At 38.4% G+C, this 12,536-nt stretch overlaps 1 protein-coding gene across 4 annotated transcripts in view; it reads right to left on the bottom strand.

Moving 5' to 3' along the window:
* Positions 1-1,098: 1,098 nt before the first annotated feature.
* The window catches only part of LOC112982978 (ubiquitin carboxyl-terminal hydrolase 12-like), a 31,403-nt gene continuing 19,965 nt past the window's right edge, over positions 1,099-12,536 (bottom strand). For 2 of the 4 annotated variants that reach the window (XM_064518098.1, XM_026099777.2), the window contains exons 5-9: positions 12,268-12,344; positions 11,314-11,397; positions 10,466-10,678; positions 8,387-8,465; positions 1,099-3,440 (exon numbers count right to left, since the gene is read on the bottom strand). In XM_064518098.1, the coding sequence (XP_064374168.1) occupies positions 3,339-3,440; positions 8,387-8,465; positions 10,466-10,678; positions 11,314-11,397; positions 12,268-12,344 (555 nt within the window). In that variant the 3' untranslated portion in view covers positions 1,099-3,338. The remainder of the gene's footprint in view (positions 3,441-8,386; positions 8,466-10,465; positions 10,679-11,313; positions 11,398-12,267; positions 12,345-12,536) is intronic. The other 2 variants (XM_064518099.1, XM_064518100.1) reach the window with 1 other exon arrangement.

Here is a 12,536-nt window from a genome sequence, read left to right as displayed (position 1 = left end):
TGACTTTAAAAACTCTTGCTGGTAACCAGAACATGCCAAGCACAAGCACCAATTCATAAACAACCTTTGTTTCTGAAGTCTACAGGGCAGAACCTCTCCACGAACAAACAGCAGGCTCTGCTGAAAAGAAGTAAAACAGCAAAACAGGGAGTATTTTGCTTCTGCTGCATGGGAAGGTCTTCACCCTCACTCCAGTACCATATTCTGGAAGAGACCTAAAGCAACAAGACAAACACAACCATTCATCAGTGAAAAGCAAGACAGAACCAGCCCCAAAGAGCTAATATAAATCCTGCCTTACGGGTGCTCAAAAAAGCTAAAGCCAAAGCCACACTGCTTTCCAATATTCTGATTTTGGTTATTTGTCCTCAACAAAATTAATCTTGGGGTAAACTCTTTCTCAGCTCTTTCAGTGAAAGTCAAACTTGTATTTACTAAAAACTGGCTCCATTTATTTATCGCTAATATGTGACCTAGCAAGACAAGGAACAGACAGTATTTGGGATTTAAAATGCGTCTTTACAAAGCAGCTGCCAGTTTCAAAATCTCGTTTGCTTCTATGGCATTTTAACCTAGTCCCACGGACTCCTACTCCGGGGGGGCAGCCTTTAGTAGAGTTTTCCCCCTATGGAAGTGAACGGCACAGAAATGAAGACCTACCCCTCAACAGACCTAAAAAGCTCCAAGCGTATTGTACTATTTTTGGTTTTAAATGTCTTTGTTCCAGATCAGTCAAACAATATTCGCAACAGTCTTGTGGAGTCCAACAGCCAAGGGCAAAGGAGGGAGAAGGAAAAGGAAATGATAGGGAACAGAAATAACAGAGCTACAGGGGCTGAGGAAGAGACTGGGGACCTCCAGTGGTGGGAGGGCTGCTGGGGGAGAAGGCCCTGGGTTTTCCAGCGCATCAGTTCTAATCTGCAGTGCTGAATTATTTATCTTTAACTGCTTACGCAGAGGTTTTACGCATGAAAAACCTACTAGTCAGAATCACTCAGCCAGCCAACAAGCAGAGAGAAACTAGGGAGAGATGGTGACTAACCAATTACTTTTATTTCTGCCTTTGATCGAAACTCAAGGAAAAGCATTTGGGCCATGTGCATTTGACCATACATGACCTTTATTGGAGACAGGTGGGGTCATTTATTATACAGAAGTAACATCACACCATTCTCTTCCAATTTAATTCCTTTTAGTTTCCTTATAAATCTGTAGCAAAAGTGCACTTTTAACAGGTTTTAATCTATAGTATATATCTTTCAATATTCTCTCTCAATCAGGTATTTTATTTGTAAAAATGTATCACCAGATATACAAAATACATGTCTAGTGTACTACGTTAATTTTTGTATTTACTGTTTAGATTATTTTTAACTCAGTGCTCTTTTTTTATTTTTTGCTAGACTTACTGATGACAGACTTCCGTTGGCGCCACCAAGGGAGGACTTATGACTTGTGTGCGAACAAGGGGAGAGGACTCTTAGCCAAGAACAATTTTCACACAATAGGAACAAGATGACAAAAAGGTTTGCTGTTATTGACTATGTCTCTTCAAATGACAGTACTCTGTATAATTAAAAAAACACCCTCCGTATTTTATCTGCTGGAGGAGGAGATGTGCAGCGAGAACGGACCTGTACCCAGCTGGAACACAGCGACGATGACTAATTTGCATTTTGAAGAGAGGAGTCACTTGCTAACAGGATGTTTCTGGTCATGGTAAGGAAAAACAGATACGTATAGCCACCACAAGAAACTGTTTGTGATCTGCTGTCTTCCTGAGGACAATATTTTGGTAAAATATTCTATATCCTGTACAAGCCACAGAATTGCATAAGTTAAACGTCCTCAGGAACAACGATCACTAGTGTATGCTAGGAACAGCTGTACTAGGCACGACCACAGGGAGGACAGCTCTTGTGTTATCTAACAAGATGAAGAAAGGAAAAATGGTATTTTCCACTGGTAGTTTAGAGCCAGCTGCGACAAGCTTTGGCACAGTAACAGGACTTTTCAAAAAAGAAAATTACGTACGATTTTCAGAGATTTCTTACAAACTCCCTTAGTCTTTTCTTTCTAGTTATCCTTGAGATTATAATATATACACACGTAACGGATAATTACTTAATTTCAGTCTTCAAAAGACTAACATACTTTCCTCTGTAAAGCAAGGCCTATAGAGGTAAAACAATCAGAAGCATTTTCAGGGGGTTATGATTCCCAGGTCAATACAAACATTACCAACAGATGATAAGCAACACTTAGCAAGGTAATGTCAGGGGCTGTTTTTGTTTTTCCTTCTTAAAAGTCCATTATCTTGAAGACTAAGAACAACTGGATTAGTTATGTAAATAATACTTCCCTTGGTTAACCCTTCACAATTAGTGCTGTTTCTGTGTATTAGCATAGATTTAAATGCTAGTTGCATCAGTTCACTATGTATTGAGTGAAATGGTGAACAGATTCTGTTTCAGAAAGAGGGCACTTTTGGTTTATGCAATAGCTCCAACAAATGCTGTAACTTCAAACTTTCTACAGCAACTGGTTGCCAGACGTATTCTTCAGAACGTAACTGCTTTTCTGCTCCCCTTGAATCTGCAGCAATGTAGCTTTGAGTCAAAACTTCTGCTTCAAAAGAAAATGGTACAATAGATGAGGCTGAATATGGATAAAGTCCTATACCTTCTGAAGAAGAAACAGAACAGTAAAAATTAAAATATAAAAAGAAACAGTGCTATTAGTGTTATCTAAAATGAAGATAATGCATAATGGGGAATTTACAATGCTGCAGAGAGAGTTTTTTGTCTTTTTTTAAATTACAGACTTGACATTTCCAATATGTCTTAGCTTTGTACTGCTTCTCAAGTCTGAGTCACCAAAAATATCCAGCAACCAGCTGCTGTTCATATCCTAAAATATGCCTTCAGCTGACACTGAATATTGAAATCATTCTGCTAAAATACAGAAAAACGATGATAGAAACCAAGGTATAGCCTCAGGCCAACATTAAATGGTAAAAATTCTACAATGCTACTTTTAAAACTCTTCTTCAGTTCGTGAACAAATAAGCAGCCAGGTTTCAAGTAGAGGTAACACAGATTTTGGAAGATAGCACGTAAAAAAAAGCCCAGAAAGAAAACTGGAGCAAAAGCTCTTCTTGTTACGGCAGTCAGCACTAATCCTCCAAGAAATGGCAGAGAGAAACCTTTATTCGCCCTGCTGGATCTGTCCTGGTCCTACAGCAACAATGAGGAACTGCTTCTGCTGTCACAAATATGTTCCATTTGGACATATCTTGATCCCTTTTTTCTTTTATTTATACACATTTATCTTTTGTCTTAGTCTCTTGACTGGTAGAAGAGGATATATCCAGATTCTGAGTTTTTGGAAATGTCTGATGTTAACCCATAGAATTCTTCAATGGCCTGGGCATCGATTTTCTGAAAATTAATGAGAATTAAAATTAGGCTCAGTCAAAACACCACTTTCAGAATCCTTTTCCCAAACATTATTTTCAGTTTTCAGGGGTGATGCTGGAAAGCCACACTATTAATAAAATGACAGAATAAACATTTTCTCCACTTATTAACTATTAAATATGGAAAAAAGGAAATCAAGATGAAATAAGAGACTTCTCAGAAGTGGTGCACTCTTAAGAGGGACTATGGCAAAGGGAACCATAAAAATGTATTCCTAAAAATTTGCATGATGCTCTTTATTTCTGCCTCCCCGTTCACACTGGAGTTACCTTTCCCAACTCTAGGTCTGCAATGTAGATCAAAAACAGTCAATGATCAGCAAAGAAAATTTGTGTATAATTTGGAGTATATAAGGACATTCTTGAGTATATTTAACATTCAGCTAAAGTAACTTTAGATTTTAAAGTTCTTGTGGCCCCCTTATCTGGAAAAGTCCTGCAACAGCAGCTAGTAACTATACCATAAAACATGTGGACCACATCTGACAATCATCTAGTTTTATGAGTGCTTTCCTTGTGTTAGGACTTGCTGGTACAATGCCGATCAGATTGTCACGAGGTTTGTGCTTTAAGAGAAATAAATTGTTCTCCATATTAACAGAAATAAATGCCTTGCTCATATTTAAAGTGCAGAAAAGCAGTTTTTCATTTCATACTCCAAGCAGCCAGGCCCATGGGGCATTATGTTTTAAAGACACAAGTTCCACAGTCTTGATCCAACTCCTGAGAACAACTGGTTTCACGTTACCGAATTTGATTCTGCGATCAGGGGAGAGCAAGTGCAGAGACTGAAGCACTGAAATAAAATACTCCCAATGACCTGTATTATTCAGCAGTCCACTGTGTTTTAATATTTTAAGACATCTTTAGGACTCTAGATCCACAGAGGAGACAGGCTGAAGTAGCCCCACTTTGACGTGGAGGACCAATGGGAGATTGGCCTAGAATTAGCAAAGCAGCTTTTCCTTTTATTCCCCAAAGAATAAAATCGACGAAACAAACAAACAAAAAAAGTACAGAATATAAGAGAGACACTGGGATGATCAAAGAACTCCTCTGTTTTGACTGGGAGAGGGAGTAGCAGAGACCAACCTCTGCTTACGTTTTCAGAGAAAGGGACCACGCTATGGCTCCATGAAAGAGCCTCCTCAGCTGCAGAATCCTTCTGGCAGCGTGCTAAATCACTGCTCACTGAGCGGATTTTAGCATCACCAGCAAACCCAAAAGCATGGGTTTCTCTAAGTGGCCCTGTCAAACAACCTGCAAGTTTAGGCCATTCTTTCCCCATCCCTTTTGAAGCACTGCATATAAAAAAACGGGCATAGTCAGTAAGTTTCCAGAAGATGCATCAATTCCAAGACATAACAGCAGAAAATCTCCCTTGAATAGTTTTTCAGACACTTTCTGTTAAAAGATTTTCGGGGAAAAATCAGACACTTTGTCTCTCCCTCACCATTTGAGGACTTCAGTGAAATTGCAATACTGCAATGGGGGCTTTAGGACTTCCACACAATTTATTAACATGATGCATGTCCACTGCAAACTGTTAGATACATATTTTAATAGAAAAATAGAATTTTTTTTGAATTATTCAATTATGTATTAATATTATGTGTTTATATTTATATTTAATTATATATTATTTAAATATTCCTTTTGATGTATTTAGCAGACAACTCAAACATTTTACTAACTTGCCACGCAATCAAGTCTATTTCCGCTACTATTTCCACTCATTCTGAATGCAACTCAAACATTTTATATAGATTAATTCATTTGACAGATATTTTATCACGGCAAACTGACTTCCTTTCTGAATTCCACTATCCACAGAAAACACAGTGGAAGTGAAGGAAGATTATACAGCCTTTCTTCTTCCGCTGTCCTTAGTTTGCTACATACACTGTGGACAGCAAAGTTTTACCCAGTTGCAGTTTTTAAGTGACACTGGGTTGGTCACTTCACAACTACTTTTAGGACTGCATAGTCTCATCTGGCATTAAGATGTTTTTTCATGTTACCGAGCTTTAATTTCCTTTGCTCATTTCTACACAATTATTTGGGTTTCCCAACTCAAATCTTTTCCTTGCGTACCATTCACAACACTCAGCTGAATGCTGCAAATCTCTGAACAAATTTTGAAGCTAAGACATACAATCATTCTTGCCCTTTTCTCAATTTGGAAAGCAGACAGACACTTCTCCCTCTGTTTCAGATAAACATAGTCACTGTGATGTATCACTTCGTTGCTCTAATGACAGCTTGCCAAACTAACCAGAGATCAGTTACTCAGGTTTCTCAATTACTTGGCTTGGCACACTATCCCCTTTGATCAGATTTGCCTCCTGGATTTGGTGCAATTGCTTTTCACATACACTGCAGCATGTTTTGTTATCACCCATCTTCAGTTTTAATTGAAAACTGGCCTTCCAACCAAGCCCAAACAGACAAATATAACTTCACCACTACCATGGCATTTAATAGGGTAGCAAGAGTAAAGTACTCCCTAGGGACACTTCAGAGATATTAATTTGTGTCACTTATCAAAAATGCAACAAAGTTTTTCAACTGTATGGAAGGGGAAAGAAAATGTTTTCTCCTGTGTTGTGTTTCACTTTCAGTATCTATACATGGGCACAAGAGCTTTGGACTCACCTTCTCAAGTCTGCTGACTACTTGTTTCACTATGCACCCAGTTCATAGTTAGAAAGTTAAGTGTCCAAAGCTTTAAAAAACAAAATTCTTTGCATGTTCCGTGAGTCTCTGAAGAGCAGCAGGCTTCCCCGGTGAGCCCCCAAACCACAAACCTCTGCAGAATTCACATTTTAGGGGCTTTGGAGTCACTCAATTTCTGAGGACAACTTCTGGAATGTGATACAGAGTAATGCATTTCCTGTGCTGTCACCCTAATGCCAATCACAAGTAGTTTTAAATATCTATTCTGAAGATGACCAAGTACTATTTTCAATCTCTTTGGGCAGCAGCTGGAACTGGCAACAGTAGCTGCAGCTTCACTCTATTTTTTCAGTAAAAGCTAGAGTAGTGATAGGGAACTAAACCTCCAGAGCTGAGGACTAAGGGGAGGGAGAGAACAGATGAGCAAGACTGCAGCTACTTCTCCTAGCAGCTGGTATGATCAACAGAAGAGCAGCAGTCTCCACTATTCTGTTCTCTTTCTGTTCTCCTTGATCACTGAATCGCCAGAAATTCAGGCGAGTTCTGGAGAGTCTAGGAAAGAGAAAGGGCAATAGTTCCTAGGCAGAGGAAGGCAAGAGCTTCATGTTTATCAAACGCTTAGGAGGCAGGAGCGGATATGATGGATAGTCAGTGAAAAGATCCTCTGGGACAAACCCAGGAGGACTCCTTATGCTACACTCTTTGAAGCAGTTCAAGGAGGAACTCAGTTGCTATGAAAGGCCCAATGATCTTGGAAGACTCATACGCAAAGCTCTGATAGGCAATTTTTCATGCCTGCCACGAGGAAGAAAAGCAAAGCCCAAATTTGATAGAAAACAAACAGCATGAGCATACAGTAGCCAGGGAAAGCCTTCCAGCCGGGAAAGGAATCTTCAGCTTCCAGGGCTGCAGCTGGGGCATGGGGAGAGCCACAGGACAGGACAGGACTAGGTTTAGCATTCCTAACCCTAATCAAGATAGCAAAATCTCAAAGGAGAAACACTAAAAACACAAAAAGTAGAAATTTCAGATCAAAGAGCTTTATTTTTACAGCCAGCATTTTAAGTGAACTCTGTAAAAGAAAATGAAATTGGAAAGAAAAAAAAAAAAGCCATGACTGAAGTTAGAAAAGCAACTTAAGAGAAAAGCATCCCTCCAGGAGAGAGGAACTACATTCTATCTTCCTTGTGACAGCTCCTTGCATTTATTATCCAATACCAGAGAGCACACATGTAAAAGCTCTGTTTTGAAACATCTATAAAACCGCCAACAGTGTTTGCAGATAAAAAGAAATTTTGTTTCAATCTATAAGCTAAGATGCAACCTAGAAGTGATTGATAGAAAACAAATATAGAACAGCAAGATGGTTTTTTTTACAGCTGCTTTAAAAATGACAGGCTCATCTCCTGGATGGAAAAGACAGTGCATATTTACATTTAAATATTAAAGTGAACATTATTTTCAAAATTAGCTGACATAATCATGTACTTCAGCCATGACAGAGGAAAGTAACACTCAGAATATAATAGGGGAAAGATAACTCGCCATAGTCATACAAGCTGTCCAAATCACTAGTCACCCCTGATGCTCAAAAACTAGCCAAAGATCAAAAAAAAGGAGAATTTACTGTAACATCTCTATATCTCAGCACAAGCAAGGATTTTGCTGGACTTATCTAGACACTTTGCATCAGGCCTTGAACCTGATCATGAAATCTCAGAGGCAAACAGTATATTTTCATTTTTACAAAGAACAGTTCTGTGGTGGTATTTGATATTTGGTTAATAATTATGTGAAAGATATGGATGTATAAATATTTTGGATATTAGTATTTATGGATATGCTAATAGAAAAGTTAAGGAAAAGCTTGCTTGAGTAGACGTTTTAAACATAATCACCAGTGGTCCAAGCTTCTACATACATCCTTAGGATCCAACCACGACAGGCCCCCCAAATCTTTTTTACACTCTTTCTACAGTCCTATTTGTTGGGGGCAACTGTCTACATAAAAGTTGAAAGATCTTAATATAGCAACAGAATACAACTATCGCAAAGCAGGTTAAGTAAAATGAAGCCCAGAGGTAGGCAGAAATTTAAAGATTTGATGTGCTCAACATTGCCCCCGAGGTATTTTAGACTGAACAGCCGCACACCACCCTAGGTCCTAGCTGTCAACAGAGCCCTCGCTGCGATGCCGTCTACACTGTTTTCACTGTGGAAAAGCATACCTACCTCTACAATGTCATCATCAAACAGCAACCAAAAGCCATGGCTCTTCACAATGGTGATATAATGTCCACGATTTGGACCACTGCCAGAGAAAGGATTGAAGATGTATTATTCTTGTGCCTACAAAGGCAGGACCCACTGCTCTCCCAAATGATTCTAGCTGCTACTGGCAGAGTTAGATTTCCCAGCTTTGAATGCTGTCTAATACTACCCATAAGACTGTTTAGCTTCTTCGACTTTGCCAAATTGCTTGAACTAAAATTTCCATCTTTGCCACTTGCCAAATACGTTCTATTCAAAATACACGATTTTGTAAATATTTCAGATAGTCATTCATGTATTTCAAAAGACAAAGTTAAAACCCAGTTATTTCAATCACTGTTTTGTCACATTCATGACTATTGAGTATTTTGACCACTGTTCAAAAATTTTAATAACTGCCTGAAATACTTTATTTCCAAATGCGAAAGTAGTCTGGGGATTTTCTCAATGCCGACTGTGTTTCAGCCTGTGGCTGACTGGGGATGGGCTTTCTGCAGCTGCGGTTCCCAGTTCTGTGGCACTCTCTCAGTCTGACTCCATCTCCTACATCCTGAACGCTAACCTTGATGGGTATGGGCAATAAAATGACCTAACTCAAAGGGAGAGGGATCGATAGACAGAGTAAAGGCAGGCAGACAGCCTCAAAAAAGTAGTAGTTTGGGATAAGAAATTGTATGCACAGAATAATATGAGCTCTCCATCTACTAACCTCAAACTTTGAGAGCGCAATCCAGGGACACAACAGAAAAAAAATTGTTTTTTCCAATTTTTCTGGCTTTACTTTTCACTTAGGAGCGAAATAAGACTTTAAAAGAAGCTACACTGATACGGCCTTTATGCAAAAGAAACTACTTCTCTAGTCCTCTCCAGAATTATTGATATACTTAAACACAATATCTGTCACAGAATTAAACTGGTTTAGAGCCAGCAAACGAAAAGTAAAATTATGAAAGCAAAATATTTAAAACAAGTTCTGGAAAGTCAACTATTTAGAAAATATCATCTATCTTAAATCTTTGGTAAATTCTTCATAAGAATTAAAAACAGAAAACGGGACCCCTAAAAGCCTCATACAAAACAACAGCTTTGAGAACAAAAAGCCAAGCTGTTTAACACATCCAACACATTTAACATTATTATTCACCACTTCTTTACGTTGTTAAAACATAAAAATACGGTTATAGGTATAGCAAATTAAGAATCTACAGAAAATGCACAGGATGGGTTCTTAATACAGTAAGAATAAATCCAAAAATAGCACAACTGTACACAACAGAAATCAGTTAGAACTGCATAGTTTACTTGTGCCGAATCTATGCAACATTAGCATGTTGATTCTATCGTCTTGTCCCTCGCAATACCGATGTCTCAAAACATTTCTGCATGCTGTAACTTTCTGTTGAAAAATCTTGAAAAATCACTGTTCCAAAAAGCAGATCTAAATATTTTTTCTGACTTCCACGACTGCTTTCTTCTTAAAAGTGCTTAATTTTTTCCTCTCTGATACTGAAACAATTAAAACCACTACACCAGAAAAAAGTTTTAATCAAGCCCTATGAAGAGCATAAAGTTATTTTTTAAAAATGAGCAGTACACAGGTTATTCCACGTGGTGGCACCAGCTTCTAAGAAAAGCTTTAAGGGTTTAGCAAGTGGCAACATGGGATCTATACATTAATTCTATTTTAGTAAATGCTTTTCCAAAATTTGTTTTTATTTCATTTAGTTTTCCTGGAAAGTAGATTTTTTGGTTTTTTTTTTTTTTAAAGACTGCTAAGGCTCAGAGACACAACTTGTCTGAATTGCCAGCATATTTGAGTGCTGATAAAAGAGCAAGCCTGAGACTATGTGCTCCAAAAGCAGAATTTAAAACCTTGCTAAGTTAAAAAAAAATTAATACTTTCAGACAAATAGCTCTGAGGCTGCTTAGCATACTCCCATATTGTCAGCCACTGCACAGTCAGAAAACAGCATACAAATGACTGACTCGCTTTCAATTTCAAGCAAAGGCATTGAAGGTCCCGAAAGCACAGCGACATACCTGCCACAGTGAACGACTACAGCCACGAGGTCATACATTCTGTCAGGATTTGTAGCATCTCCTGAGGTGTTGAAGAGCCGGAGCTCCAAGGGAAAGACTACACGGTAGGAGAGTTTGGTATATCGATGCAGCTGGTCCATGTATTTGAACCTTTTTAAGTGCAGAGCTAGAATCATGGGCAACTTTTTCACTCGCATTCTGAACCACAAAAACATGTTAAACAAAGAACAAGGTATTAGCAGATCACCTAAAACAAAGCTTTGTTCCAAAACCATTTCCATACGTTTTGAAGAAGCTTCTTAAAACACATCTAAAAAGCTGATGGAGATTTTTAAAAGGCTGCTTTCTCATGTGTATTTTGGTGAGAATGGGCAACATTTACTAGGAAAGATTAAGGATATAACTGATACCTGACTGCAAGACAGCTGTTTGTCCATACGAATACATCAATTTTTCATCATATCAAGGGAAAGAAGGGGATGGAATAAATCTGTTTTGGTGCTCTGGCTACTGCCAAGTATTAAGTGACATTTAAGATTTTTGTATATAGTACTCATAGAGAAAGCAGAGGGGATTCTCTTCAGTGGCTTTGAGCTGATTAATGCTAATGGAGGGAGGAAAAGAGTGTCTGGAAGCACCGTATATAAGCTCCTCAGGGAGGAATACTAAATTAACCCTTCATAAGGTTGCTATAAAGTTTTTTCCATAGAGGTATTTTTCCTTACCCCACCTCCCCACCAAACACAGACCTAAGCAGTCTTAAAGTCTCTTTCTACTGATTTCACATGTGAGTCACAGCTGCCCGTATTAAGAGAACATTGACATTAGCCCAAATATTTAAACCTTACCTCTTCTGTGCTTCCTGTTTACTGCGGCACTGCTCACAATAGTATTTATATTCACTGCATAGAGTTTCAGTATTACTAAACCCTCTGTGGAAATTAAGGTGAAAGAAAAGTCAAAGAGGCAGTGATACTCAGTCAGACCATCCAGTTTAAAGTTATTCCTAATACTGCTGAGAAAACAGTACATACAGAAAATGAAATTCCTCTTATTCACATCACTCACATCTCCCAAACACTTTTTAGCTGCATTTGTCCGAGTCTCGGGCTGTGGTATCAATGCTCAACCAGAAAAACCTGGAAATTACTCCCTCCAGAATATCAACTACATACTTTCTGGACAGGAGTCAAACAAGACACAGCAATAAGGTAATTGGGTTTTGTTTCCAAAAGGAGCCACTCCATATTTTACTTGGTGTTAGACATCAAATTTTAGAACCTATAACCACCAGCCACTGACTAGCCAAAGTCTGGATCACCTCTTAGCTCCTACTAATTATACATCTGTTATCAGCTATTAAAACGCCAGCTGCTACATGCAACTTGCAGTATCCTAACAGCTGATAAGCCTTGGATCTGGCAAATTCTATCAGCAAGAAGAGAAGGACCAGACAACTAAAATGCAGTAACAGTATTAAAATAAACAAGACTACAGTATGAATCCAAACATACCATATTTAGCTTTGATAAAACCTATGTGATGTAACATATTGAAATCCCCATAAAACAAAGTGAAATCTATTCTTAACCTGCCACTAAGAAATCACACTGACTACTAAAAACCAGCAAGAAAACAGCAGATGCAATAAGCATGGTAATAAAATCAACGGCACTCTGAACAGAATATAGTCCACCATAAGCTCAAACCCTACAACCGTTGCACAACAGAGCAACTAACTCAGCTTCTTCCCTTCTGAGCAAGTGCAGGTTTTCACTCCACCCCAAAACATTTTCATTTACCTTAGACAGTGTGTAATTGATGTATTTTGTTCCACATCAACCGATAGATCCAGAAAGTCCTCATCTTTGCTACTAACCTTGAACAAAAATAAGAAGAAATATTTCATAACAGTTTGGAATCTGGCAGGTTTTAGAGTTGCTTTAAGTTCCTAGAATGGTGCAGTGTCCTGCTCGCAAGTAGACAGATTCGTGATCTTACAAATACACACAGAGGCCTTTCTTGAAGTAAACTAAAAATGAACAAATAATCTGATGTGTAGTTATAATCC

The sequence above is a fragment of the Dromaius novaehollandiae genome, chromosome 11 (genome assembly GCF_036370855.1).
Source record: "Dromaius novaehollandiae isolate bDroNov1 chromosome 11, bDroNov1.hap1, whole genome shotgun sequence".
Classification (NCBI taxonomy): Eukaryota; Metazoa; Chordata; class Aves; order Casuariiformes; family Dromaiidae; genus Dromaius; species Dromaius novaehollandiae.
Note: the sequence above shows the minus strand (reverse complement) of the source record. Positions and strands in the feature narration are given on the sequence as shown.